We start from the raw sequence: 26,745 nt of genomic DNA, 5'->3' as shown, positions 1-26,745 counted from the left end.
CATCTGTAAGTTCAACTTTCATGATAAAGAGATTGCACTACAGTACTTGTATTAAGTGAATTGAAAAATACTATTTTTTATTTTTACAGTGCAAATATTTGTAATAAAAATAAAGTGATTACTGTACACTTTGTATTCTGTGTTGTAGTTGAAATCAATATATTTGAAAATGTAGAAAACATCCAAAAATATTTATATAAATAGTATTCTATTTTTGTTTAACAGTGCGATTAATCGTGCGATTAATTTTTTTAATTGCGCGATTAATCACAATTATTTTTTTAAATTGCTTGGCAGCCCGAAATAAATTATATCTATCTGGGTTGGTAGTAATTTTTGTAGTTCCAAAAATTGTAAAAGAATTAGTTCATGTCCCTTTTCTCAGTCATTTCATTTATCCATTATCAAGGTGTCTTCAATTTCGAAACAAAGCAATGGAACATAGGAGTTCCTTCTTTTCCCAGTAATTCACTAACATCTTCCATTTCTATTGGTCAGCTATATTTTAATAGCAGGCACATCACTGACATAAAAGAGAGTAAAGGCAACTTGGCCCTAGAAATGTCATGTAGTTTAAGATTTACGTCAATAATCTACATATCTTTGGTCTTTAAAGTACCATTGGGTCTCCACGTTCCCTCCAGTCTATTCACCATAGATTTATTGTCAGTAGAGAGTGAGGTGCCATTGCTACTTTGTAATGATTTACTTTTATTGTCACATAAAAAATGTTGCCACCCATTTCTATTTTAATACCTCAGTTCAAAACCACTTCTAGTTTATTCCTACTGACTCATAAAACTACCTCTATTTGTATTCCATTTTTAATATGATTATTCTTTCTTAACTCTAAAGTGTAGTGTACCTGAAGTTTAAAAGTGAGAATGCGAGCACATCTGTATTAAAAAAGACAGCCTCTAATGCCTTACTCATGAACAATGAAAGGTCACACCAGTTAACCTGAGACTACAATTTTATTCACAAGATAACATATCAGTGGCACTAAGAAAAAAAGATTTATAGAAATAGGGGGTGGGAGAGAGTTTACAGTAAGGAAAGAATGCAGGTATCCTGAGGTAAAAAAATAATTTCCTGATGGACAAAGATGTTAAAAGCACATAAGTGGTGCATACACTTTGTAATCCTGGAAAAGCTACCTCCTTTGTCCGAAGAGAAGTGAAAACAGCCAGCCATATTGAGGCCTGGAATTCAATGAAGCACAAATGTTTTCCCTAACAGTAAAATGTTCTTTTATTTCATTTTCTGTTTATGTATTCCTGCTACTCTCCTATGTACATTTTCCCTAGAATAGATGGAACTTAACTGTAATTCTGACCTCTTAAAATTCATCCTATACCCATCCATTCATAATACTCCTGGCACAATACCTACCTCACCTACATTTCCAATAGGGAATTTTCAGTTTAATTCACTTACCTTACATAAAGATATTTTAAAAATATGAATCACGCCCTTCTACAGTTCATCTGATCATTCGTAACAGCTGGACTGCTCATCTGCAACTACACTCCATCTAGCTACAACGCTATCAGTCACCTAGATCTGAAGATCTGCTGCTTCTTAACATAATAGGGGGGAATAACCCCCCTCCTTGAGTCACATAACATATTGAAACAATGTTATCAGCAGGAATACATACTCCTCCCACTGATCAAAGGGAGGAATATTGTGAGTGAAAGTCTTACAGCTTGGAAAACCAAGTGGTTTGTATATAACTTTTTCTCTTGATTTCTAGAGGCTGTATGTGACTAAGAGACCCAGCTGAACAATTACATTTAAATAGGAAGCAACTGTGTCCCTATGGTCAGAGAGGGAATTGGAGAAGAAAAAAAAAAAGACTTCTTTCAGCAAATTGTTTGAAAGGGATCACCACAAGAGGCAGCGCCAGACCTACTGAATGAGAAACAGGATGAGGTCAAGGTTGTGAATCACAGGACTCTTGAAGATAATTGACTTAGATTTGAAGAGAATAATATTATTAAGAATGTATACTGTGATATCACCATTGGGCCCCTAATCAGTATCAGGGCATCATTGTACTAGCCATTATAACAAACACTTTTGACACCAATATGAGGATGCACCTGAAGCTTTATGAAAGGCATTACAGAAGTACATGAGACCATTTGTCTCAACTTGCAAGAGTAAAATCTGCCCAAGCTGAAGTCAAGACCCTGAATCTTGAAATGCCTTCTCAAGATCCAAAAATCTGTTCTGAGGCACATAAATCAGGTTCTTCCAAGCACCTAGACAAGCTCCTATAAATAACAACAGACAATCAATTTCAGCTGATCTCTTCACATTTATCTTCAACTCTACAGAGTTAAAAAGGCAGCACAGTTTGTCTTGAGGACATGAACTATATCACAATAGATCATCTCATTACAAATTAGCGTCAGTGAATATGTGTAGCCACCACTGCAAAACATTTGGAGAACACCTTTGGGGCGGCTACCAGCCAAAAAGGCTGGTACTGAAAATAGCTGCTGACAAGCCAAAACTGGTATTTCCTCTGCTTTTTTCTAACTGGTATCTGGGAGGTACACATTCAAAAGTCCTGAACCAATTTTAAAAGCTGAAGGAGATAATAGGGAGCTGGTTCCATCCCTACAATGTAGGGTGACCAGACAGCAAATATGAAAGATTGGGACAGGGGGTGAGGGGTAATAGGAACTTATATAAGAAAAAGACCCAAAAAATCGGTACTGTCCCTATAAAATCGGGACATCTCGTCACCTTACTGCAATGGCTGATAGCAAGACAAGTTGAACAAAAGTTAGAAGATATGGTCTTTCACATCCATGGTTCCAGAATGTTTTGGAAGAAATATGTGCACTTCTTCCTTCTGCTTTTACTGTTAATCATAGAAATGTAGGGCTTGAAAGAACATCTAGCCCAATCCCACCACAGTGAGGTAGGACCATGCATACCTGACCATCCCTGACAGGAGTTTGTGTAACCTATTCTTAAAAACCGCCAATGATTGGGGATTCCAAAACCACCCTTGGTAACCTATTCCAGCACTTAACTATCCGTGTACTTAGAAAGTTTTTCCTAATATCTAACCTAAACCCTCGCTGTTACAAATTAAGCTGATTAGTTCTATGGGGCATGAGGCAGGCAAATGATTCCTACAATGTGAACTAGCAGTAAATTTAATGAAGGAGAGTTAAAATATCCTATAGCAAATTTCCTGGTATCCTAAGCTAAAAGTGAAAACTGTCTTCACTCACACACTATTACACAATGTTGACAATTTCTGTCTGAGTCAGAGAAGTCAGGTCTCAAAAAGGAGGGGAGAAAACATGTCAATCTCAGCCAAACGAAATAAAACCGTCACGGGGCAGCTTTCTTTGGCCACAGGTTCAAATGAAACAAAAACACAAGGCAGTTTCCTTTAGCCAAGGATCCAGCTGGCAGTCACAAAACAGTAGTTATAATCTCTGGGCAGCAAGATAATCTTCCTCAGTTCAACACAGGGAGCTAATTATCCTGTTACTCCTTTTGCCTACCCAGGATTCAAGAGGCTTGTGTGGTAGGAGGAGACTAGACAGCAACTCCTCTTTATGCCTTAGTAACACTTCTCTCTCCCCTCCTACCTCCCCAGTTTGGAAGCTTCTGCTTCCTATTTTATGACTTCCCCCATTTAGCTCCACCAGCCAGCAGCCTAACATACCACAGCGGTTAACTTGTCTCTTGGGTCTGGCAGCTCAACTAGTATTTCAGGACTAGCTTCTTCCTTTCTGCGCATTGAAGGTGTCCAACAACTTCTCAGTCCACACAGACAGAGCACACATACACACTGTCACATATTCTTTTGAATGAAACGGGTTAAATAAATATGAGATTATATCATTTTTACTAACTTGCAAAGTAACTTGACTGCTACAACAAACCTTGTCACAGCTAAAACTGATCCTTATTGGCAGCTAACTAATCCTGCCAACTAATTTGTTATGGAGAATTACAGCTAAATTGAGCCAGCATTTTGAGATCCAAATGTGAGGATCTGTTCTTACTGAAACATTAGTATAAAATTCTGTCTTTTACACCCAGAAACATGCTGGAAATCAGGGGCATGTAGCATGACTGGGGGGGACTCAGAACCAGCTGCAGTGCTCGAAATTGCTTTTAATTATTTTTAAACATTGACTAGATTGGAACTTGATGTATCATTTTAAGAGTATGAACAAGATGTTCAGTTGTGTGTGTGAAATCATGGAATATTAGGGTTGGAATAGACCTCAGGAGGTCATCTAGTCCAATCCCCTGCTCAAAGCAGGACCAACCCCAAATAAATCATCCCAGCCAAAGCTTTGTCAAGCCTGACCTTAAAAACCTCTAAGGATGGAGATTCCACCACCTCCCTAGGTAACGCATTCCAGTGTTTCACCACCCTCCTAGTGAAAAAGTTTTTCCTAATATCCAACCTAGACCTCCCCCACTGCAACTTGAGACCATTGCTTCTCGTTCTGTCATCTGCGACCACTGAGAACAGACTAGCTACATCCTCTTTGGAACCCCACTTCTGGTAGTTGAAGGCTGCTATCAAATCCCCCCTCATTCTTCTCTTCTGCAGGACTAAATAACCCCAGTTCCCTCAGCCTCTCCTCATGAGGTATATGTCCCAGCCCCCTGATCATTTTTGTTGCCCTCTATTGGACTCTCTCCAATTTGTTCACATCCCTTCTGTAGCGGGGGGACCAAAACTGGACGGGAAATGGGATATTGCACACACAACTTGCAACTGTGTAACAAAATACATTTTCTGATGGTATCAAAAAAGCCCAAACATAAGAGCAGAATATATAGATGGATCTGGGGGATGGTGCTAGGCATTTGTTTAAGCACATAAGTAGTGCTTTTAACAATATAGTTAAAAACAAATTTTGCTGTCGAATTTAATCAACCAATTTGTATATTTACGGAAGTGGAGCCACTGAGCACTCCACCGTGAGCTTAAAAAACAATTATTTTCAAAGGGCACTGAAGTATCTAGTGCTGTTTTAAGTTTGGTTTGGTAGGGATCCTCCATTTCTAGAATTTGTTCCCCACAGAAATAAGATTAAGCATGAACTTGGCTACTTTTAGCCCTGGTCTACACTAGGACTTTAGGTCGAATTTAGCAGCGTTAAATCGATGTAAACCTGCACCGGTCCACACAATGAAGCCCTTTATTTCGACTTAAAGGGCTCTTAAAATCGATTTCCTTACTCCACCCCTGACAAGTGGATTAGCGCTTAAATCGACGTTGCCGGCTCGAATTTGGGGTACTGTGGACACAATTCGATGGTATTGGCCTCCGGGAGCTATCCCAGAATGCTCCATTATGACCGCTCTGGACAGCACTCTCAACTCAGATGCACTGGCCAGGTAGACAGGAAAAGAACCGCGAACTTTTGAATCTCATTTCCTGTTTGGCCAGCGTGGCAAGCTGCAGGTGACCATGCAGAGCTCATCAGCACAGGTGACCATGATGGAGTCCCAGAATCGCAAAAGAGCTCCAGCATGGACCGAACGGGAGGTACGGGATCTGATCGCTGTTTGGGGAGAGGAATCCGTGCTATCAGAACTCCGTTCTAAAATCAACAAAGGGGGTGTCTTTACATCAAGGAGTATTTCAGGCAGGACTTCACGGAGGGTTCCAATAAGAAATGGTGCACCTAAGTTATCGTTCTTATTGGAACAAGGAGGTTAGCCTGGCCTCTGATTGATACATGGCTAGATTTACCTCGCTGCACCTTCTCTGTGAGTGACTGCAGTGTGACCTAGAAGAATGAGTCCCCTAGACAGAGGAGGGGGGGTAGCAAATGAGTACAAAACAAATCTGGTCTATTTCTTGTTTTGATCCACTCCATCTATCTTTTACATCTTTGGCTGGCAGCAGACGGTGCAGAAGGACTGCATGCCATCCACATCTCATGGCTGCTCGGCAGAAGATGGTACAGTACGACTGCTAGCAGTCTGTATCGCCTGCCCGCTCACCATAAGACGGTTCAATAGGACTGACTGCAGGACTAAAGAGAATGACCTGGTCAAGTCACTCCAAATTTAGTCCCTGTGCCCATGTCTGCCCAGGCGCTCCCAGCCGACATGGCCAGGAGCACCTCAGACATGACGATGACGGCTACCAGTCGTACTGTACCGTCTGCTACCACAAGGCAAGGGGTTGCTGCTACTGCGTAGCAATGCCGTACCGCGTCTGCCAGCACTCAGGAGACATAGGGTGACGGTTACCTGAGCAGGCTCCATGCTTGCCGTGGTATGGCGTCTGCACAGGTAACTCAGGAAAAAAGGCGCGAAACGATTGTCTGCCCTTGCTTTCACGGAGGGAGGGAGGGAACGGGGGCCTGACGATATGTACCCAGAACCACCCACGACAATGTTTTAGCCCCATCAGGCATTGGGCTCTCAACCCAGAATTCCAATGGGCAGCGGAGACTGCGGGAACTGTGGAATAGCTACCCACAGTGCAACGCTCCGGAAGTCAACTCTAGCCTCGGTACTGTGGAAGCGCTCCGCCGAGTTAATGCACTTAATGCACTTAGAGCATTTTCTGTGGGGGGGGACACACTCGAATATATAAAACCGATTTCTAAAAAAACGACTTCTATAAATTCGACCTTATTCCGTAGTGTAGACATACCCTTAGAAAGTAGTACAGCTTGCATCTCTATGCCCATGTCTTCACAACTGATTAAATCTCTCTTCTAAATGACTGCTAAAGCTGCAAGGAAGCATGGTGCTTGTTCTCTCTTAATAAGATCCTGAATGTATCAATCTTAGTTTTTTAAGGTACCTATATACCATGAGGAGAGGCACTAAATATTCTCTCCTTTACGTCCCTGTATAGCACTGTGTACAGTAAAGTAGAAAAAAAGATCTGGATTGCTGGTAATAACATTAGCATAAGAAATATTCAGAATGAAAAAAAAAAAGCCATTTGCTCTACCAAGTCTTATCTCTTACAACATATGATTTCTGCCAGAAAAGAATGTAATTGCTTTTGGAATACTCTCAATTCTTTGCTTCATTACCCCTCCCTGGTAGACTACAGTAAACATTTATTGTTTTCTCAGTAAAATGTCTTTGTTCTAAATGTGCCTGAGAGTTTCATTTTTATCACTGGCCCTCCCTATCCTCAGAGTTATGTCTTTAACTTGATGACCTAGATTCAAAATAGATTCCCAAAATGTCACAATTACCTAACTTTTAAGAATTCAGATTTTACCACCGTGCAGAGTTCTTTTCCAGCCTCTGTGATCTTCTCTGTCCTGGGCTAGTGTACTTTGAATTGACTTGATATTTTTTTGAGTGAAAGAAGAGTAGCCTCAAGAATGCAAGTTCTGCTCTACATAGCTACAAAACCCCCTTCCTCATTTGTAAGATCAATTAGATAAACAAGAGTGAATTTAACTTGTCGCGTTAATCCAAGAATTAGGTTTTTTCTTTGGTAGACATCTTTTGAGCAAAAGTTATAGGTCAGATATATTTAGAGGCATGTGAGAGGTATTTTCCTGGTGTTCAAAGACATCTATTTTTGACAAAAATGTTTAGAACATAGGATGCTTAGCTTTTTGTACACATTGCTAGAAATCCAACAGCATAAATAGTAAATAAAAGATGTGTAGGCAACAATTTGTATTTCTCATGACTCGTGCCAAAATGAACACCAGTAAAACCCACACAAATGTAAATATCTTAAACAATTAATTTCAGAATTATTTTAATGAATATTCAGAAAAGAAATGTTTTAAACATTAAACTTCAAAAGACGAAAAAATGTGAAAGTATTAGCCAGAAAAAGCGTTTTATAACTGTAAGATAGAACTTGCAGTCTCTCTTTCTAGCTTGTCTCAGTAAGAAACAGCTACTACCAACTTGTCAGCATGCATCAACGTGAGTGCATGTAAAGGCAGTGAATATGCTAATTTGCACAAAGTTAGCAATGAATTTCAAAAATTCCTGTAAGGATCTGGAATTCTTGGAATCCCATTTAGAACCCAATGACCAGACCAAGTAAACAGGTAGTTGACCATCACGTAGGCTTCTTTCTGCCAGCTGGACTGTAAGATTCACAAATTCTAAGGTTTCAGAAAACACTATGATCATCTAGTCTGACCTCCCGCATATCACAGACCAAAAAATTTCACCAGAGATTCCTGCATCAAGTCCACAACATCTGGTTTCACTACAGCATATTGTTACAGCCCTGGCTGAGTCCTCCAGTGGATGGGTCACCAGGATATTATAACCAGACCGAGCCTTTAGATCCCACATTCATATAAGTCAACTGGGTCTAGGCAGAGCCCAGAAATTGCCTTTGGCTCTGGGTCTCTAGTGCACAGAGACAGATTCCCTCTTTAAAACCTTTCCTTGGGATGTGACACTCCACAGTCCAACTCCCCTAGACTCGAGATCAGTACTGAACCTCCCACGCCTGCCCAGTTCCTTATGCACGCTGTCCCTAGAGATCCACTGTCAATGGCACTCTGTTTTATAGTTTAACTCTTCAGGGACACATGTTAAGTAAAGTAAAAAACACAGGACCTTGTTAAACACACACACAGGACTGTTAACACAAGAAAGTTATAGATTTATGCAAAAGAATAAACCCCTGCATGCAATCTATCCATCAGAGTCCTCACCACTCCCGATAGTCCCGAATGTTGGTCTGTGTCCTTAGGGACAGGCAAAGCCAATTCTACAGCTGTATCTTCTGTTTTTCGTGATGAACTGCCTCTCCTTGTTCAAAGAATATGTCTCTTTTCAAAAGCCGTCTAACACATTTTCTCCTCTCCATCCTCCGGGTATTTTCCATGCTTCCAATCCCATGTGGGATTGCTGGGCAAATAGTCACTAAAAATCAATGGTTCTGCCAGCAGCAATCCAACTGTTCTACCAGGGCACAGCTATTCAATTCTTGATAGCCCTTTGACACCTCTGTTACACCTTTCCAGGTATAGTCTGTTCACTATATGTCATGTCCCTGTTATCAAATGGATGATCAAATTCACAATGATTGTTACAACCAAAAATAATATTTCACAAAACAAGAAGGAACTCAAACTGACATGGACATATTCCTCAAAGCATCACACATTTTTTAGGAAGACATCCAATCTTAATTAAAGGACTTCAAGTGATGGAGAATGCACCACATCCCTATGTAAGTTGTTCCAATGATTAATTACCTTCACTATAAAAAATGGATTTTATTTCAATTTGTATGGCTTCAGCTTCCAGTCATTGGATCTTGTTATGTCTTTGTCTGCTCAATTAAAGAGACATCTACTATCAGAAATCTCTTCCTCCCGTAGACAGAATGTGATCAAGTCACCTCTTAACCCTCTCTGTGTTAAACTATGTGGATTGAGCTTCTTTAGTCTCTCACTGTAAGACAGGCTTTCCAGACCGCAAATCGTTATGGTAGCTTTTTACTAAACCCTTTCCAGTTTGTTAATGTGTGGACACCAGATCTGAACACAGTATTCCAGTCTCACTAATGGTAATATCTCCCCCATACTTTTGTTTGATATTCTCCCATTTATAAATTCAAGGATCACATTTGCTGTCTTGGCCACCATTTTGTTCTGGGAGATCATGTCCAGCTAGTTATCCACCATGACCATTAAGTCCTTTTCTGAGTTATTGCTTTCCAAAAGATATCTTTATGTTTACTTTCATAGAAGGTCTTCAGGCACCAAACCTAGATTACGAAACCTGTAGCCAGACCTTAAAAGTCAATCAACCTCAGATGAAAGGGAAAACAGAAGCCAGAAAACCCTACATCTCAGACCACCTATTCACCCACTTTGTCAAGGTATCTCACACACTAGCATCTACCAAGTGCCTGCTCTTAAGACTACATTTCATCAACACTCGCATTAACTGATGTAAGTAATAAAATCCAATTTCTAATACAGATAAAAAACAAAAGCTAGAACCTGACACCTTTTTATTTATTTATTTATTTTTTGCAAACTGCCACAAAGGACAGTGAGGATAGTGGGTGTGAGAAAGAGAAACATTAAACCTCATACAGTAACTGTAAAGCGAGATTGCCTAATTAATTATAGTAACTACGTTTAAGAGCTTTATTGGATTCATACAAAATCTTTAATTGAATTCTGTGCTTGAATAATTCTAACTACTTTGTCAGGAATGACTCGTTATTTCTAGGAAATGTATACTATCCATGTAAAATGCAATTTTGCTGATTTCTTGCAGTGAAATCTACAGAACTGGTTTGTATGAATTAAGTTTATATTGTTGATTTATTCTGATTTCTTGCTGTCTGACTGGCAGTAACAAAAGTAGAAACTAATTTGCTATATCTATAGAGTCCAAAATCTTCCATCTCGGATTATACATATGAAAGGGAGCTAGTTAGTTTTCATTTTAACTGTAAAGTCAGCCTTCCAGTAAAACTTCTGAAAACTTTGTTTTGTGTAACTGTTTTTTCAAGTGATTTTACAGAATTCCAACCTCTGTGGCTTGGAACCGACCCTTTTCACTCATAATGTACCAGTGTCTCCTCCATTTCCTCTTATACCACCACACTGGTGTGGATGTCAGTTCTCACCTGTTTTCGTGCACTATACCTCATCCTCCTTTTTCTGTCCTTTTATTTGCTTTTCCCATGTATTTTTGTGGATTTTGCTGTCCATTTTTCACTCTTAGATTTTCATACCACCATTCTCTCCCTCCATACATTGTTTCCTTCCTCCTTTTCTGTCTTCTATCTTTTCAAGGGCAGGGTGAGAGAGAAAACAGGGAAGGATTAAGGCATAGGCCCTGTAGACCTGTGCTAGATCCCGTGCTCCTGAAGTGACATGATTACATCACAAGTTATGCTTTCATTTTTAAAAATGCAAGTTTCTGGCCGCAAAGCTTGTAAAGAAAACTTCAAAAATGTCACCAGACCATAACCAATGTAGGGATATCTGCCTGCGACTACAGACAGTATGAAACATTGACTCTGAGAAGAGTGAACAGATATCTTCATCTTAATGGTTTCTTAATTCCAAGATCCAATGCTCTGTGGGCTTCCTACCATCACTATCCCAGCAGAGGATGCTGTGTGTGGCAGGAAGAGAAAAGTGCAGCAGACCCAGCCTATCCAACCAACCAGATACACACTGGCTGCTGGGAAAATAATGGGGTGTTCATTTGTTGCCACCTCAGTCTCTCTATAAAGCTGAGAATCCCCCTGTCACCATTCCTGCTGCTCTGGAAGGGAGGGGAATCCCCATGCCACTGCCACCACAACACAGAGGGGGTGGGGGAATGGTGGTTGCCATCACATGGGAAGGGCCCTGAATTGCCTTAATTGGCTCAGATAGAAAGACAAGTGATTAGGTAAGTAGGTGAGGCTAACAATCTAATTTAGGCAAAATTTTGAGACTACTTTGGAAAGGAATTTGGGATTGGGACAAAAGACAGCTTTGTCTTTCAGAAAAGCTACAAACGGTGGGTCAGCCATCAAAGCCTTAAATTCAATCACTCTCTTCACAGGTGTGAAGGCTATCAGACAGATTTCTTCTTTCAAAGCAAAATGTAGACTAATGAGCATTCCCTGATAGTTGTTCAAAAAGTGCTTCCATCAGTCTTGTGAGCACCAGACTTGCTCACAACAAGATGACCTTGGTTATAATTTATCTGGAAAATCAGAAAACTCATATAATTGAAGAATCAGGTATAGGACAGACCTTTGATCCTATCCAACAGAAGTGCATCTGTGACAGATTTAATAACAACAGAATCTTGGGCACTGTGTATTTGAGTTGATTGTGAACAAGTTAACTTGAGGATGGCCCCACTCCTAGAACTTTGAATTTACTATTGATTGTTTGAGAAACCATTTATGTTGATCTTCAATTATGCAGTTCCACCATTTTGCCAAGGTGCTCTCTTTCTCCTCTAGACAAACAACAGGACAGATCATATGGTTTTTACACCAGTGTCACATGATTATCTTTTTGCAAAGTGATCTCAAGTGGACTCCTCCCTGGTTATTGACATAGAACACTGCAGTAATGTTGTTTCTAATGACCCAGAATACTTGATCTCAGAAATGTGGGTAGAAATATCCAGAAGCCATTTTATAGCACACATCTCTAATACACTAATATGGAGCTGTAACTCCGAGGTGTTCCATCTGCTAAATAGGCAGGTTTTGCCAGTGAATTTCCAAGCCTTTGTTTAAGGCATCTGACTTGATTACTGCTGCTCAAGATAAACAGAAGAGAACAGCAGCATTTTCAGGACATTCAGTCAGATTTCCAACCAGTGAAGTCACTGGAGCATGTTTGGAGGCACAGTTAAAAGAATCACAGAAATGTAGGGCTGGAAGGGACCCTGAGAAGTCAACAAGACCAACTCCCTGAGCTGAGGGAGGACCAAGTAGATCTAGGCCATCCCTGACAGGTGTTTGTCTAATCTATTCCAAAAAATCCTCCAATAATGGGGATTCCACAACCTCCCTTGAAAGCCTATGCCAGAGCTTAATTACCCTTATAGTTAGAAACTCTTCTAATATCTAACAGGAACATCCGCATTTGGTGTGTAATTGAGAGGTATCCTCAACCAAGCAAAAGGAGTCACATAAATTGCCAAAGCCATGAGGGCTTATCAGCTTGAGGTAAAATATCACTGGCTGACACAAGCTGTTTCTTAAACTTTGAATGGTGTGACATAGTTTCCAACAGTCTTTCCTCTGAGTTGAGGGCTTGCACAGAATCCAAGACTGCTCTGATATTGAAAATCCTCTGAAATGGACTGATAGAACATTTGTGCTACCTGATAAGAAGTTTTAGGAGGTTTAATCTTTGGCATAAACTTCAGCCTTAGGAACAAAGATGGATTCTGCCTTTGGAATTGGAAGTATGAGAATATCTGGATTTTCTTCTTCTGCAATAGGTAATCTAGCCTTGTCTCTCTCATTTTCTCCCAGCTGTCAGTGGGGGAACTAAAAAGACTTTACCCATCAAAAGGTAGATCCTCCACCAGGGTCTGCATCGTAAGTCACTCAGGAAAACTGTGTAATGGCTGAGCCTTTCTAGTCGATTATATTGATAATGTAGCATTGTAGTCTATTAGTTAACAATATGAATGCACAATGTCACAGATGATTTTTGACAGGACTACTAATACATTTAAAGTTATGCACATGCATTAGTGCTTATGTTATCTGGGCCCAAATAGATATTTTGGGCCTAAAATAAAATTAATAGTATCTCTTTAGTAGTACAATCTCTATATTGATTATTTGTAAACATTTGACTTTTTATATCAATATAATAAACAACTACTCAGTATAGCTATGAATTATCCTGTCATGGACAGTCACCTTTTAACAATATATCTGTATATAATATGTGACTTTAAAATGAAAAACAATTTACACAAGGAAGTCTTTTCTTTTCCACCTGTTTAGAGAAATTGTATGTAGAATGATAGTATAAGGAAGTTTGTGAGAAATAAATGAAGAATAGAAAAATTAAAATTGTAATTGGGTATAAGGTAACTACTGTATTTGGCACAAATGCACAATATAATTTCTATTCTTATGACATATCTGAGCTAGAAAAACCCAGTTCCACTTGCAGGCATGTCATGTCAAGTTCATAAGAACAATTTTAATTCATAGCATAGATGCTAAGGGAAATATCCCAAGATTCATTGCACAAGTCAGAACAATGACAGATGTAGTTAATTTATTGTAAGTAACAGATTAATGTCAAACAGCTTATTAGAATTCACTCTATTTCCCTTAATTCTAGAAACATGCTAATTAGTTTTCCTGAAATATGCACACATGGATAGCACACACAAATAGAAAAAAGACTGCAAGTATTGTGTTTTAAAAACCAAAATCCTCTTAATTCACATATAAACTTCTTAATTCTTCTGACAATAGGTTACTATCTAAATAGTATCAGTCACAATAGGCTTTAGAAATATTAAAATGATTGTTAATCTAAATTAATTAAAACAGGGACAGTCCAATTCATTAGCACAAAGATAAATGTACAATTTTAAACAGTACTTGTAGGGATTGGAAGAAGCACAATTTAATAAAACTATAATTCTGCCATTTACTGTAAATTATAAACAATATGGTCCTGTAGAACACTGTATGAAGAATACAAATGACTAGAAGAATATAGTTTATACAATTTTATGCAATTTTCAAAATTTTTCAAAACGTAATTCCCCCGCGTCCCCCACAAAATAGAGGATGTGTGTGTGTGTGTGTTTGCATACAATCATACTACTTTTCTCCATGATTCTGAATTTCAGTTTTATGCAATCTTTCCTTGAAAAAAGGAGATGGATGAGTAGAAAAATTCAACTACAACACAGAAATTTGGAGTAGCATAAAATGAGAACACAAATTTTGGCAATCCAGTGAGGTCATCCTTCAAATTTACTGGCAATTAAGCACCCACTGAAGATTCATATTAAAGCCAAAATTGGAAACAGTGTAACACACAAGCATCTGTGACAATCTTCCTCAGTGTTCTTGCCATCTCACAAGATTAGAATAGGATCTAGTCTAAAATCTAAGAGTTTGCCATAGGCCATCCTTGAAGGTCGGTCTTTCATGGATGGATGTGTTGCATGCCCATAACCTTGAAATTCAAACTGGTAGTTTGATGAAACAAACTCAAGCTGATGAGAGCAGCCCTGGATAAATGGCAAGATACATATTGATATTACAGCCCACAAGGGACTCAGTATGTGCTACAGGCAGAAAATAGGAGGGACCAAGGTGTACCAGTGTCCAACGCCTGTGCAATGGCAGGGAAATGATTACGTGAGATATAGACAGATTATCCTGGCAAGGGACCCCCATCCACACATTGCAGAAGAAGGCAAGCCCCCGGCAAAGTCACTGCTAACCTGACCTGGTGAAAATCCCTTCCCAACCCCAAGTATGGCTATCAGTTAGACCCTGAGCATGTGAACAAGAAACAGCCATCCGCAATATCTGAGAGAGAGAGAATGCTTGGGACCAGCTCAGAGCCCTGGCCCTCCCTGTCCAATGTCCCATCTCCAGCTGTGGCCACCTCTGAAACTTCAGAGGAAGGAGATGAAAAAACCCGCAGAATACTGGGGTGGCGGAGTCTCTTTTTTGTTCCCTGCAGGTGACTGGCTGAAAACCTGAAGCATGAGATTTTAGGAACAGAAGACATAAAATGGGAGTGAGCCCCAAGGCTGCTGAGCCCTGCCCCCTTCCATCACAAGCAACCCCATCACACAATTGAACTAATACATTTGTCCAGCACCACCTAATAACAGGAACTACTGGCAATGGTGGAATCCTAAAAAAAATAAGTGCTGGAATCAGGGCACTGGGAGAGCCCTAGAAGGGGCAGAGGGGAGCAGGGAGGAAGATAGTGAGGGAGTTGGGAGAGGCGAAAGAGAGCTTGGGGTGACACCTTGCAGAGCCCATCCCATCCCTGCCTCCCACCACCTGTGCCTTGTGCCTGCTCTCCAAGGTGTGGCGGCATTGTTTGGGCATCTCCTTTACCCCATTTTTCCCAGAGGCTCCAGCCCCTGTGCTCCCCTGCCTGGTCCTGGCAGAAGCATCCCGGCTCCCTACAGGCTGACCCACTGCTGAGCACCTCCCACCTGAGCTTGGCACTGGCCAGTTTGGTGGACTCTCTACAGCTGGGGAAGGAAAGGGGCCACCTGGGGTGGGACTGGCAGAAGTCCAGTTTTGTTTTGGTTCCTATAAAAAGAGATGGGATGGTATTTTTGAGTGTTCTAGCATGACGTGAGTGCTGACTATTGGGAAACATTAGTAATAGGCCATGGTACTAACCCTGCATGTACTATGTAATAAAATAGTTATAATGTAGCTCTACATAATTTTGTACTGTATATGCACATTCTATGTACATAGTGAGCATAAACACATTTCCAGCTGTGATCATTCTTTTGTATCTATCCATGATATATTTAGAAAACTCCTTAAAAGCTAAATAATCTCCTATTAGTTAATGGAAAGAGGAGCTGGTAGATAAGTATATCCAGTACCTGCTTTAACTAATAGGTACTGCGTATAATATCTGAATATTCAAAAAGGTACCTGCGAGCGATCATGACCTAAACATGTTTTTGGGAATTGTTTACATATTTCAGAGTAACTGTGCACAAGATGTCATTTGTTCTAAGGAAGACATTCTCTTTGTAAATCTAAATATCTTTTAAACATATGTCATTTCAACACTGGTAGCTTTAAACTGGAGCTTTTAGAAGCAATCCTCTTATCCAAATGCTTCCTATCCGGTTTTTGTAAATGTTTTAGCTGGAACAGGGTATGTCATTAGAGAATTGAAAAGACAAGGATTCCTAAAACATTTGGAGTTTTTTCTGTTAACTGAATGTCCTTTTTCTTATTGAACACAACTGGTCAAATATGCAGCACATACATATTTCCTAGGCTAAAATAAAAATATTATAAATGGCATAATTTATTCAAAAAATCCAATCACTAAGCCTATGCTTAAGAATTAGAAAGAAAAAGTACAAACCCATACCCAGTTTATGTATAAATCATATTATTACTCCAAGATTTCAAATACTAAAAAAATGCAAACAAAAAGAGGGTTTTTTTTTAAATATAGTCTAGTGCTTCATCCTTTTCTTCACCCACTTTACGGGTCTATTAACTCAATGTTGTCTGTTTAGATTGCAAGCTTTTAAGGGAAGGAATCTTCTTATGTAGCTGTATTACACTAACACATTTCTGAGTGCTACAAAAACAGAGGTTTTTCTACATCTTGAAAAAGATTTAAGGTAAAGCAATCAACCCACCAATTCCTGTGGAAATTATCTTCCAAAGTCCTGGTCCTGAAAACTCTTATGATACTTACATTTACATAGATTATGTGACTATAACATACCATGTAAATATTTGTTAGCAGCTATGGCAGGATTGGCACAACAGACTCAATCCAAGTGGGCACAGATTTCACTTCCCCAACTGCACAGAGGCCTGATCCAAAGCTCAGTGAAGTCAAAGAGAATTTTTTTATGGACTTCACCGGCATTTGATCAATTCCTATGTGGACTGAATGAATTTCAGTCAAAATTCAGAGAAAAGAAAGGAGAGTGAGAGGTTAGGCAATGGCTAGCTAAGTGTAGAAAGCAGGGAGATTGGACTCCCAAACACACAACTCAAAACAGTACCTTTTGAGCCAAAACTACAAATTAAAATCAATAAGCCATCATCTTTGTGGCACTGATGCAGCAGAAACTTGGTTTTTTTTGTTTGTCTCCCCGAGTTGAAGCAGTTCCCTGGATGTTTGCTGAGTTGTCTCCCAAGGTGGCTAAAGCTGCCAGTGGATCTTGCAGTCTGCTTTCTAGAGAAACCAACTAACTAATGCAAAAGGGGTAACATTTTCAGGTCAGATTTGTGTGTGGATGGGTAACAGTTATGGACAAGCACTTGGAAAAGAACTTGGATATATTAACAATCCCATAGGGGCCACCAACTCAGTATCTGGCTTCTGCCTCCCTCACTTTCCACCTTCCCTCCTCTTCTATTCCCTTTCCTCCCTTCCTACCTTGGAAAGACTTGGACTCTTTACCCTACATGGTACATAAATAAGAGGAGATATGATAAAAAAAAAACCCACAAAACAGTGAATGATATTGAGAAGGTAAAACACCCTGTTTCATGACACAAGAACCATGGGACACTCAATGGATTAAAAAGGTGAACAGTTCAAAACTCATAAAAGGGAATGTTTTCACACAATGCACAATTAAGCCTGTGGAACTCATTGCCATAGGATATCACAGAAGACAAGGGCTTAGTAGGATTCAAAAAGGATTAGACATTTATATGGGTTTAAATAATATCCAGAGTTATAATAGCAAACATTTTTTTTTTAAAATCTCATGACTGCCTAGTACGTGTTTTCTTAAATCTTCCTCTCAAGCAACCAGTACTGGTCACTGCTGGTGACAGAATACTGGACTTGGCTTACCATGGACCTTCTCCAATATGGCAATTGCCATGTTTCACCCCTCCTTGCCTGAGTTTTCACAGATTGCTGATTATCAAGCTGATGTTATTGCTCAGGCATTTAAAATACGGGGAACACAGATTAAAAACTTTTCTATGTTGTCCACAGGGGAGACAGACTAATTTCCTAATCTACAAATTTGTGATTTTTTTTTTTTTTTTTGCAAAAGTAGGTGCAGCAGCTCTGCTCTTTTTTACAGTGCAGGTTTTTTTGTTTTGTTTTTAATTTTTCCTTTCTTTTCTTTGTCTCTCGCTCTGGCAAAATAAAAAGATACATTTAAACCTCATTCAAAGTCACCAAAATGATAGGTAGCTTGGAGGGAGAAAAACATTTTGAAAACCTTTTCCATGGAAGGAACAATAGGAGCAATGACATCCACGTCAAATTTATTCCTGTACAGAATACATGTGCACAAGGCCTATGCACCACTTAAATCCTATTTATGCCTGGATTGACGTAGGCCTTGTGCTGAACTTCTGCACAGGCAAATTCTCCAGATCAGAGCCTGCCTAACCAACTTAATTACCAACCAGGGCAATTACCTGCAAGATTTTCAAATGTTACTAGTCAAAATTCAACAGGCAATACTGTTTCATCTGTGGAAAAATAGCAGATCTCTCAAAAAAGAGTCTACAGTAAGTCAAATAGTCACTGAACACTCACTTCATACCTCTCACAGTGAAGTTTGTATTGATGTTGTGGAGATGGATGTGTTACCCTAGAATTGACATTCTTGCATGTACCCCAGAATTTGACAGTACTGCACTCAGCAATTTTGTATGTTCAGCTACTGGCAGCTGAAAACCAAACATCACATAGCTAGGAAAATCTTACGCCTTGAGAGTTAAGGCCGCGCAGCTACATGCTTGCAGTCTGCTAATCACAATGGGATAATGGAACCAAAAGTTAACAAATTATAAGTAGGGGGAAAGGTAAGTAAATAGCAACTTTGGTTTTAAGTGCCCATAATATATTGTTGTTATGACAAGAAATGTCTTAATACTAATACAAAATAACAACTTGTTTTGCTGAAATTAAAAGAATTGGTGACCCACTAGGGATTACTATAGTGACCTGCGAGGAGTCACTATAGGTTATGTGCTTTGTTTGAGGTTAGCTATAAAAATTAGGCGAAAGAATTTGCTTTGGAGCAGTCCAAAGAAGCTTTCTTTGGGCAAGGATTTGACAGCTAAGTTCCCCAGCAGTCAGATGGAAGGCGGAGCCCCTCAGAAACCTGGCTGCTGATCCCTTTTGAAAAAGTAGTTTTAGGTAAAACCACTTTTGCTTGTGCCAACTATTTATCAGATGGATGCGCTGTGCCCCCATTAATTTATTCCTGACACCGCCTGGAGAAAAACAGTAAAGTTACCACTGCTTTGGGTTCTGAAGACCCTGCATACCATGTTATCACAGACTACTAAGAAAGTCTTGTGACTTAGGAACTCTGCCTATAATAGAATCAATTTAGAAAAAAATCTAAGAAAAACTAATAAGCACATAATCAGTGTGTATGGGGGCAGTGACCTGGAACACTTGTAGAACAGACAGTTTATTCATGCCTGTAAATAGTGTTCTCATAACAGAAAATCTGTTTGTCTGGAAAAAACTAGTGGCCCAGTGCCAGAGGAGACAAGTACTGGCAAACAGAACTAGCCATACTTGCCTGCTTTCAGACCACTTCCCCACCAAGATTTGTGGGTCAGGAGCCTGACAGAAGAGACAGAGAGAGAGAGAATGAATAAACAGGAAATGAATACCTGCAAATGCAGGATCCAAAGACTTTTCCTATGAATATGGGAAAAGATACTGTGAGCTGCTTCTGTCAGAACACTGGCTTTGTGATGCAGTTCATAAATTTATATACTAATATATAGTGAGAATATAGGGAATAGTGGGGTACACAAACTTCTCACCAGTGAGCTGCCTCTATGAGCGTTGGTATTATGTAGTTCACCCAAAAGTTTATGCAAGAAAAATGGGTTGGCTGTGCATGAGAAAATCTTGTAAAGGTCCTAACTGGATCTGAAGCCTTCATTTGAGGCATTGCAAGTACCTGCTGTTTCACAGACAGAAAGACGTCAATCAAGTCCTATACCGGCGAAATTACTGAACTTCTTGACAAAGACATCACCTTGAGAAAATCTGGAATCTTGGCAACAACAATAAAATACATTTATTTCAATACTTCTGTTCTGAATTCTGTTGTTAACTAGTATTTTTAGAAGCAAAATGGATATTAGCTCAGAGAGAGGTCCCTGATCCATCAACATATCCAGATAAGCCTGAAATGTAGTCAAAATAATTATATTTATCACCCCAGCTAATGTAATATCTTTTCAAAAGGATAATGATTTATGTGAATGGAATTCAACAACAGTGACCGTGATGGTGGGGCCAAAATCCTTTTGTGGGTCTCTAGAGCTACTCTAAAATAGATGATAAAAATATCAATCCTTCTTTTCTGCCCTTGAGCAAATGGTAACTGGACCAAAACATTTTACTTGGATATGACTAACATACCATGTATCAACAGCCAAGTTCTTTATTAATGCTAATGAACCTAAAGCTTTGGCCTGAGATGTGGTACAATGCAGGACTGTTTATCTCCCTTACTGTTTATTCTTACTATGGAATCTCTGGTCCAGCAACCATATTACCTGAATAAAAGTTAGGTGTTCTGATCTATGAATAGCATTATATGCAGATGACACCTTACTTTTTGTGTTTATCTTTATGGTATTCCCTCCTAAAGTAAAAAGAAAAGGAGTACTTGTGGCACCTTAGAGACTAACCAATTTGTCTGTAACAAATTTGTAGCTCACGAAAGCTTATGCTCAAATGTGTTAGTCTCTAAGGTACCACAAGTCCTCCTTTTCTTTTTGCGGACACAGACTAACACGGCTGCTACTCTGAAACCTCCTAAAGTACCGAAGCAACTACAACAATTATTTGGAGCTATTTAAATTAAAGGATGCCCCTTTTGCTATTCATTTTAATAAACATTTGCCTAACTGGAATATCTTAAACCTGTCATTTTCTCAGTTAAACACTATTAATATGAACACATATTAGCTACCTTTAAGTGCTTCTAGTATCTTTTCCAATTCTATTCAACAAAACTCCAGAATCATATATTAAAATATATTTGGACAGGTAACAAATTCAAAGGTAGTTTGGCCTTCCAAATTTAACGCTCTAGTGGGTCCCATCAGCTGACTGGCAGAGAAATTGCCCCCCAAAACATTAGATCTCTACGGAGCAACTACAAATCCCAGATATAGTATCTGAATATATTTCCCTTCTTCCATAGTGTAGGTTTATCCACTCTTTACGCACTCAATAATTAACCTATTTACTGACCACACAATGATTATATGGACAATAATTTCCAAAACTATTTAATACCCTCCATTCTCTTTGTCTCCCTTTTGTAAGAATCCACTGTTTCCTCTGGAAATCACATATCTTTGTATAGAAAGTGAGACTTCTTGGATGTCACTAGATTAATCTAGTTGATTATATCAGAATCATCACCTATGTTCCTTTGATCCATTAAAGACACAGAGGGCCAGATTCCAAACTGTCTTTCTCATGCATTTATTCCAATATTTCCAAACTCTCATGCATTTACAAGACAACAGTGTTTAAATGATCAGATAACTGACTCTGAAGAAACAGTATTTAATATATCTAACAATAGAGAAAGATTATCTAAAACATATTAAATACTTTTGGAAACAATCATTAATATAAAAGATATGCAAACAACAGGGAATTGGATATTAAAATTCCTGCCAATATTCAGCCTAGAGTTTGAGGAAAAGGCTGACATACTTCCAATCATCCGCAGTAGGCTCCTTCATACTAATGTAATGGGATTGTACATTTATACAAATATTTTGGGAAATGTTCAAAATGCAAGCTAATTTGATTTTGGAGTTTTCCTGTACAGTTATATTCATAGCTAAGCCAGGTGTTGACAGTGAGGTTTCACTAGAAAAAGTGATTCCACCCTCTCCATTTTCTGTATATACGTGTGAGACTATCTATTACTGCCCAATGGAAAAAATCCCCATGTTCCTTCTGTAAGCATTTGGTTCAATAAAATAATGGATTAATTTCCTGCCCTAAATAATAAAAATACACACATTATCTTGCTACATGGGCACCAATTACTGTTTTACTAGTCTATTTGATTCATAGTAAGAATTTATGTTTTATTATTGTTTTGAATATGTATTATATGCCTTTTTTTGTATTTATATTTCATATTTCCTTCAGTATGATATTCCTTCAGTAGGATTCCTTCAATATGATATTCCTTCAGTATATTTCATACTTCCTTCAGTATGATTATATACTTTAGCACTTGCCTCTCTTTACTGTCATCGCTATTCCCTCACAAAAATGAGATCCTAATCTGCCACCCAATGTAACTTGATATACTGTTCAAGGATTTTGGTCTGGATTTGGAACTGGTTTTGCATAAAAACTCCATGCTGATGTAACAGGATCCCCTAAGAGAGGATACTAGTATCTATTACAATACATAAATGAAGGGGAAAATGATGATCCATAAAATTGCAATCATAGTTAGTTATTACTCAATACTTAACAGTCAAGAAACAGGTTATGATATAGTCCTGTAATGTAGACACAACAAAAGGCGAAAGGAAAATTATCTGAGAATTGTTCATTGAGTCTTACCTGACCAGTGTCCAGTGGTAGTGCCTGATCTGTCTGTGCACGTCTCACTTACAGGTCTAAAGACAGTCTCCCAGCCACCAGTAGCATAGCGCCAATTCTGAGACTCCAGAATGAGTGTTCGTTGTGTTCCATATGCAATCATGAAGCAGTAGACAACATGATGAAGTTGACAGCCATAGCCACAGCCTTTGTTGATATTACACACAAGTTTCTTGGCTTTGCTGCAATCCTTGGGGTTCTGTAAGCAAGGATGAAGAAGTACAGTTGAAGACAAGATATACACAAAGGCATATTTCTCTAAGTTAATAAGTGACAAGTGTCATAAATCACACACACGTCATGCCAGTATAGTACATCCCACATTAAAATGAAGACAAGCACCAGCTGAATGAAAATTGTTTGTGCATTCTCAGCAGTTAACATGAACAGCGATTACATATACTTCACTACTCCAATGTAAAATAATACACCTTTAAGATATTAAATTATGTTTTCATTTCTAAGGGTGTCAGAATATGATAACATTCAGTCTCAAAGTTCACATCCAAAATAGTTCTGTGTAGGAATGCTCTTTCTTGATTTCCTCTGGCTCTTCTCCAGCTTTGTTAGCACTATTTCAATGAACATGAATGAATTATTTAAAAAGAAAAATTCAGTCTGCCTAGAGAGTCAAACACTTTATTAATAGACTATTTTCCAAACTAGTTTACTACAAACCAAGTATAGAACACACTACATGGTTAAACAAAGTGGTAAAAGTCAACATTTTCATCTGGACTGTATTCTTGATAAACATAAAATCTAGTTATTGAAATAGTCCAGCTCTGCACAAAAACATTATGCACTGAAAGCTTGATAAAATAATTTTAAAACAATTTTCTGTACTTTTAAGACATTATATCCTACATCATCTACATTAAAGGCCATTTATAGTATGTAATAATTTCTGATACAACTACTGAATTTAACTGCCATTAAATAAGGAATGCAAGCATGTTTAAAATTATAGAATATTAAATACTTTTTGGGTTTATAAAATCCGGATAAGATCTTTTTCTGTCAGAGTTTTGTTCTTTGCTGTATCCATTGTTACTTACATATTCCCAGACATCTTTTTTCCATAAATATAATTTTTATATGAAATATTTAGTATGAGAAGTTATTTTGGGTTGTTTAACTGCAAGAGGGCAGTAACTCTGTGCATCAATACAACCATATCTTTCCCTCCTTCCTATCCAACAGTCTGTAATGGATTTTTCCCTATCCACACTTGGAAATAGATAAGCCCTTTGCTGAGAGGAAGCTAAATATCACCCTCCCTCCTGAGAACTATTCAGAATTATATGTCTCTACAACTGCAGTCCTCAGACTTCTATTTCTTAAGAGTATTTCAATGTATTTTATTTGGCTTTCCCGCTAATTTTTCCCAAAACAATCCATTCAAATTTGACCTTTTGAAATTTTGGCAGTTTGGCCCAAAATAATTTTAGGAAGGGCAGATTGTTTGAAGCTAACCATTTAAGGGACCTGGTATAGATAACTTATCCTTATGAGGTTGCTTTGTCCAGACAACTCAAGTTTGACAGTTGTTCCAGCAGTTGGGCACAGGCTGAGACTCCATACCTGCTATGTCCTGACCATCTGAAGCATTGCAGGGAGATTGAGCCTGTCCCTGGGTGCCAAAATGGCTTATCTTTTGCTTGCTCTTCACCTACTTCATTGTTTTCTCTGCCTAATGGTTCCGTGAAGGAAGAGGAGCATGCCAAAGAGTTAATGAAGCATTTAAAGACTTTGGGAGAGAAGCTCTGTGGTGACCCTTAGATAAGGCTGTACATACCAAGGATTATAAATTCTTAGATATTAAAAGCACATTTTAACTCACATTTTGTGGCTGCCTAATGACTTGATTCATAATTTCAGGAGGCATTAATTTGTACAAATCTCTCTTTTTAGCACAGTAGACGAAAGGGAAATATCTCTTTCTGCCCTAAAATCTTTACATTAAGAATGCTACCACATTCTATTTTTATTGTAAATTTAATGGATTTACATACATTTAAAAATTTCTATTTATAATTGTTTTTGTATATTTTTGTCAATTTACTATCCTTCACATAACATATTAGTTGTTGATTTTATGCTGATTTCTTCCAAAATCTTTTTTTAAAGCACTCTTAAAATTGGGATGAATGCCTTAAGAGTGTGTATTTCTTTCTGCTCATAAGAATTCTCACAGAGCTTATTCAGAACCAATAGTTTTAAGTTGTCCTTTAAGTATATTAATGTTTATGTTTTCAAAAGAGCATTTTATACTAGCTCTCTGTTAGACCTCAAAGAAATGCAGTGTAGTTAAAAAGGATATGATTAACTTAATTTGTTTAATAACTTTTACAACCAGTATGTTAGATATATAGTTACTAATTCCCAAACTGTGATTGAACAAACAGTAGTAAACATATATATGTGCACGACTGTATCACTTTACTGGTGGGTTGAGGGCTCTGTTCATGCACCAGTAAAATAGTGGGCCTGATTCTCTTCTTTCTTACACAGATTTTACACCATTGTAACTCCATTTATTCCAACTGAGTCACTCCAGAATCACTCCCAGTATTTGCTGCTCCTTAGTTTACCAAGTAAAAATAATTTTTCTTCCTTCTGTTTCTGAAAATGAAATCCAGAATTTGAAGGCAGTTATCTCCTTAGAATTTAAGTACATAGGCATGTATCATTACAGTATCAAGGGGGTAAGCTTTAAGTCAACTTACAGCTTGCAAACAGTTTACATTGTAGATTTCAAAGGCAAGGGTGTAACCATTGATATGTTCAAATAAATTAGTAAAATTGCAATCAGAATGTACTGTAGATTGCTACTTCTCTATTGTTTGATCAACCTTCTTTTCATCCCTGTTTCTAAATTTATCCATCCATAAAGTTTTATACTTAAACACGTTCATTTTCTCTTCTCACATCACAAATAGAAATATATAAAAACATATATTTACATATACACAAACACACAGATAATTTTTTCTTACACATTAATTTTTCTGTTTTAACTGACGTTATGCTCTTTGGATCAGATTCAGCCCTTGGAAAAATAAGTAGGTACACTCTCATTGAAGTCAATGACAAATATGTACACCTAAGCTTGGGCCGAATATTTGGCACAATGTATACAATTTATATCATCAAAATAACATTACTCAAGACAGTGTGGTTTTCCCTTTAACAAAAAGGGGACTGACTACATAGCTCAAGCTTCAACAACCTAAAAATAATAAAGAATACAATAAGCGACTTTGCTAAAAAAGGATGAAAAGTTTCCACTTATTATGGGGTTTGCAGCTGTTTATAAACTGCTTGAGTAATTGTATCAACAGAATACGTCACACAAATTACAGATGTATAACGCTATAACAAATGCTGTTGTTAATGAGTTTTAGTTTATATTTACTTTTTCTCTGAGGTATGCTGAAAAACATCAATCATATGGCATTCTCAGCTCCAGCAAGCTCATGTAACAAATTATTAACTTGAATTATGTAAAAATAGCCAACCAACAAAGCAGGTAGGTTGTCTGCCAGCTGCTATTAAATAGAGTAACAGAAGTTATTAATGTAATTAGTTACAGATTACCGAACAGATTGGTTCTTTCTTGCTCCTTTAATTTTAGTTGGTTCCCTTTTCTTTTTCCTACTTACAGTCGTCTTCTTTTTGTTTATTTTCTGAGAGTTACACTTTCACCCTGCCCCCCACCATTTCCTTCTCTTTCTTTTAAGGTTTACTATATTAATTAATTCAGTGTATTTAGGATAGATGGGAACCATGTATTCCTCTGGTTCTTTAACTTACACCGTTCTTACCCGTTCCTGGTTAATAGATGGCTTGCAGAATGTAGCTGGAGTTAGAGACAGATCTACTTACTTTTCTTTTCTTTTTTTTGGGGGGGGGGTGGGGGGGGGAGAGAAGG

At 38.3% G+C, this 26,745-nt stretch overlaps 1 protein-coding gene across 5 annotated transcripts in view; it reads right to left on the bottom strand.

The window, feature by feature from the left end:
• The window catches only part of FUT8 (fucosyltransferase 8), a 291,572-nt gene that overhangs the window by 36,747 nt on the left and 228,080 nt on the right, over positions 1 to 26,745 (bottom strand). For all 5 annotated transcript variants that reach the window (XM_084631225.1, XM_084631223.1, XM_084631227.1 and 2 more), the window contains one exon: positions 22,773 to 23,010. In XM_084631225.1, coding sequence (XP_084487351.1) covers positions 22,773 to 23,010 — 238 coding nt within the window. The remainder of the gene's footprint in view (positions 1 to 22,772; positions 23,011 to 26,745) is intronic.

This window comes from Lepidochelys olivacea (assembly GCF_965140295.1).
Source record: "Lepidochelys olivacea isolate rLepOli2 genome assembly, chromosome: 6".
NCBI classification, from domain to species: Eukaryota; Metazoa; Chordata; order Testudines; family Cheloniidae; genus Lepidochelys; species Lepidochelys olivacea.
Note: the sequence above shows the minus strand (reverse complement) of the source record. Positions and strands in the feature narration are given on the sequence as shown.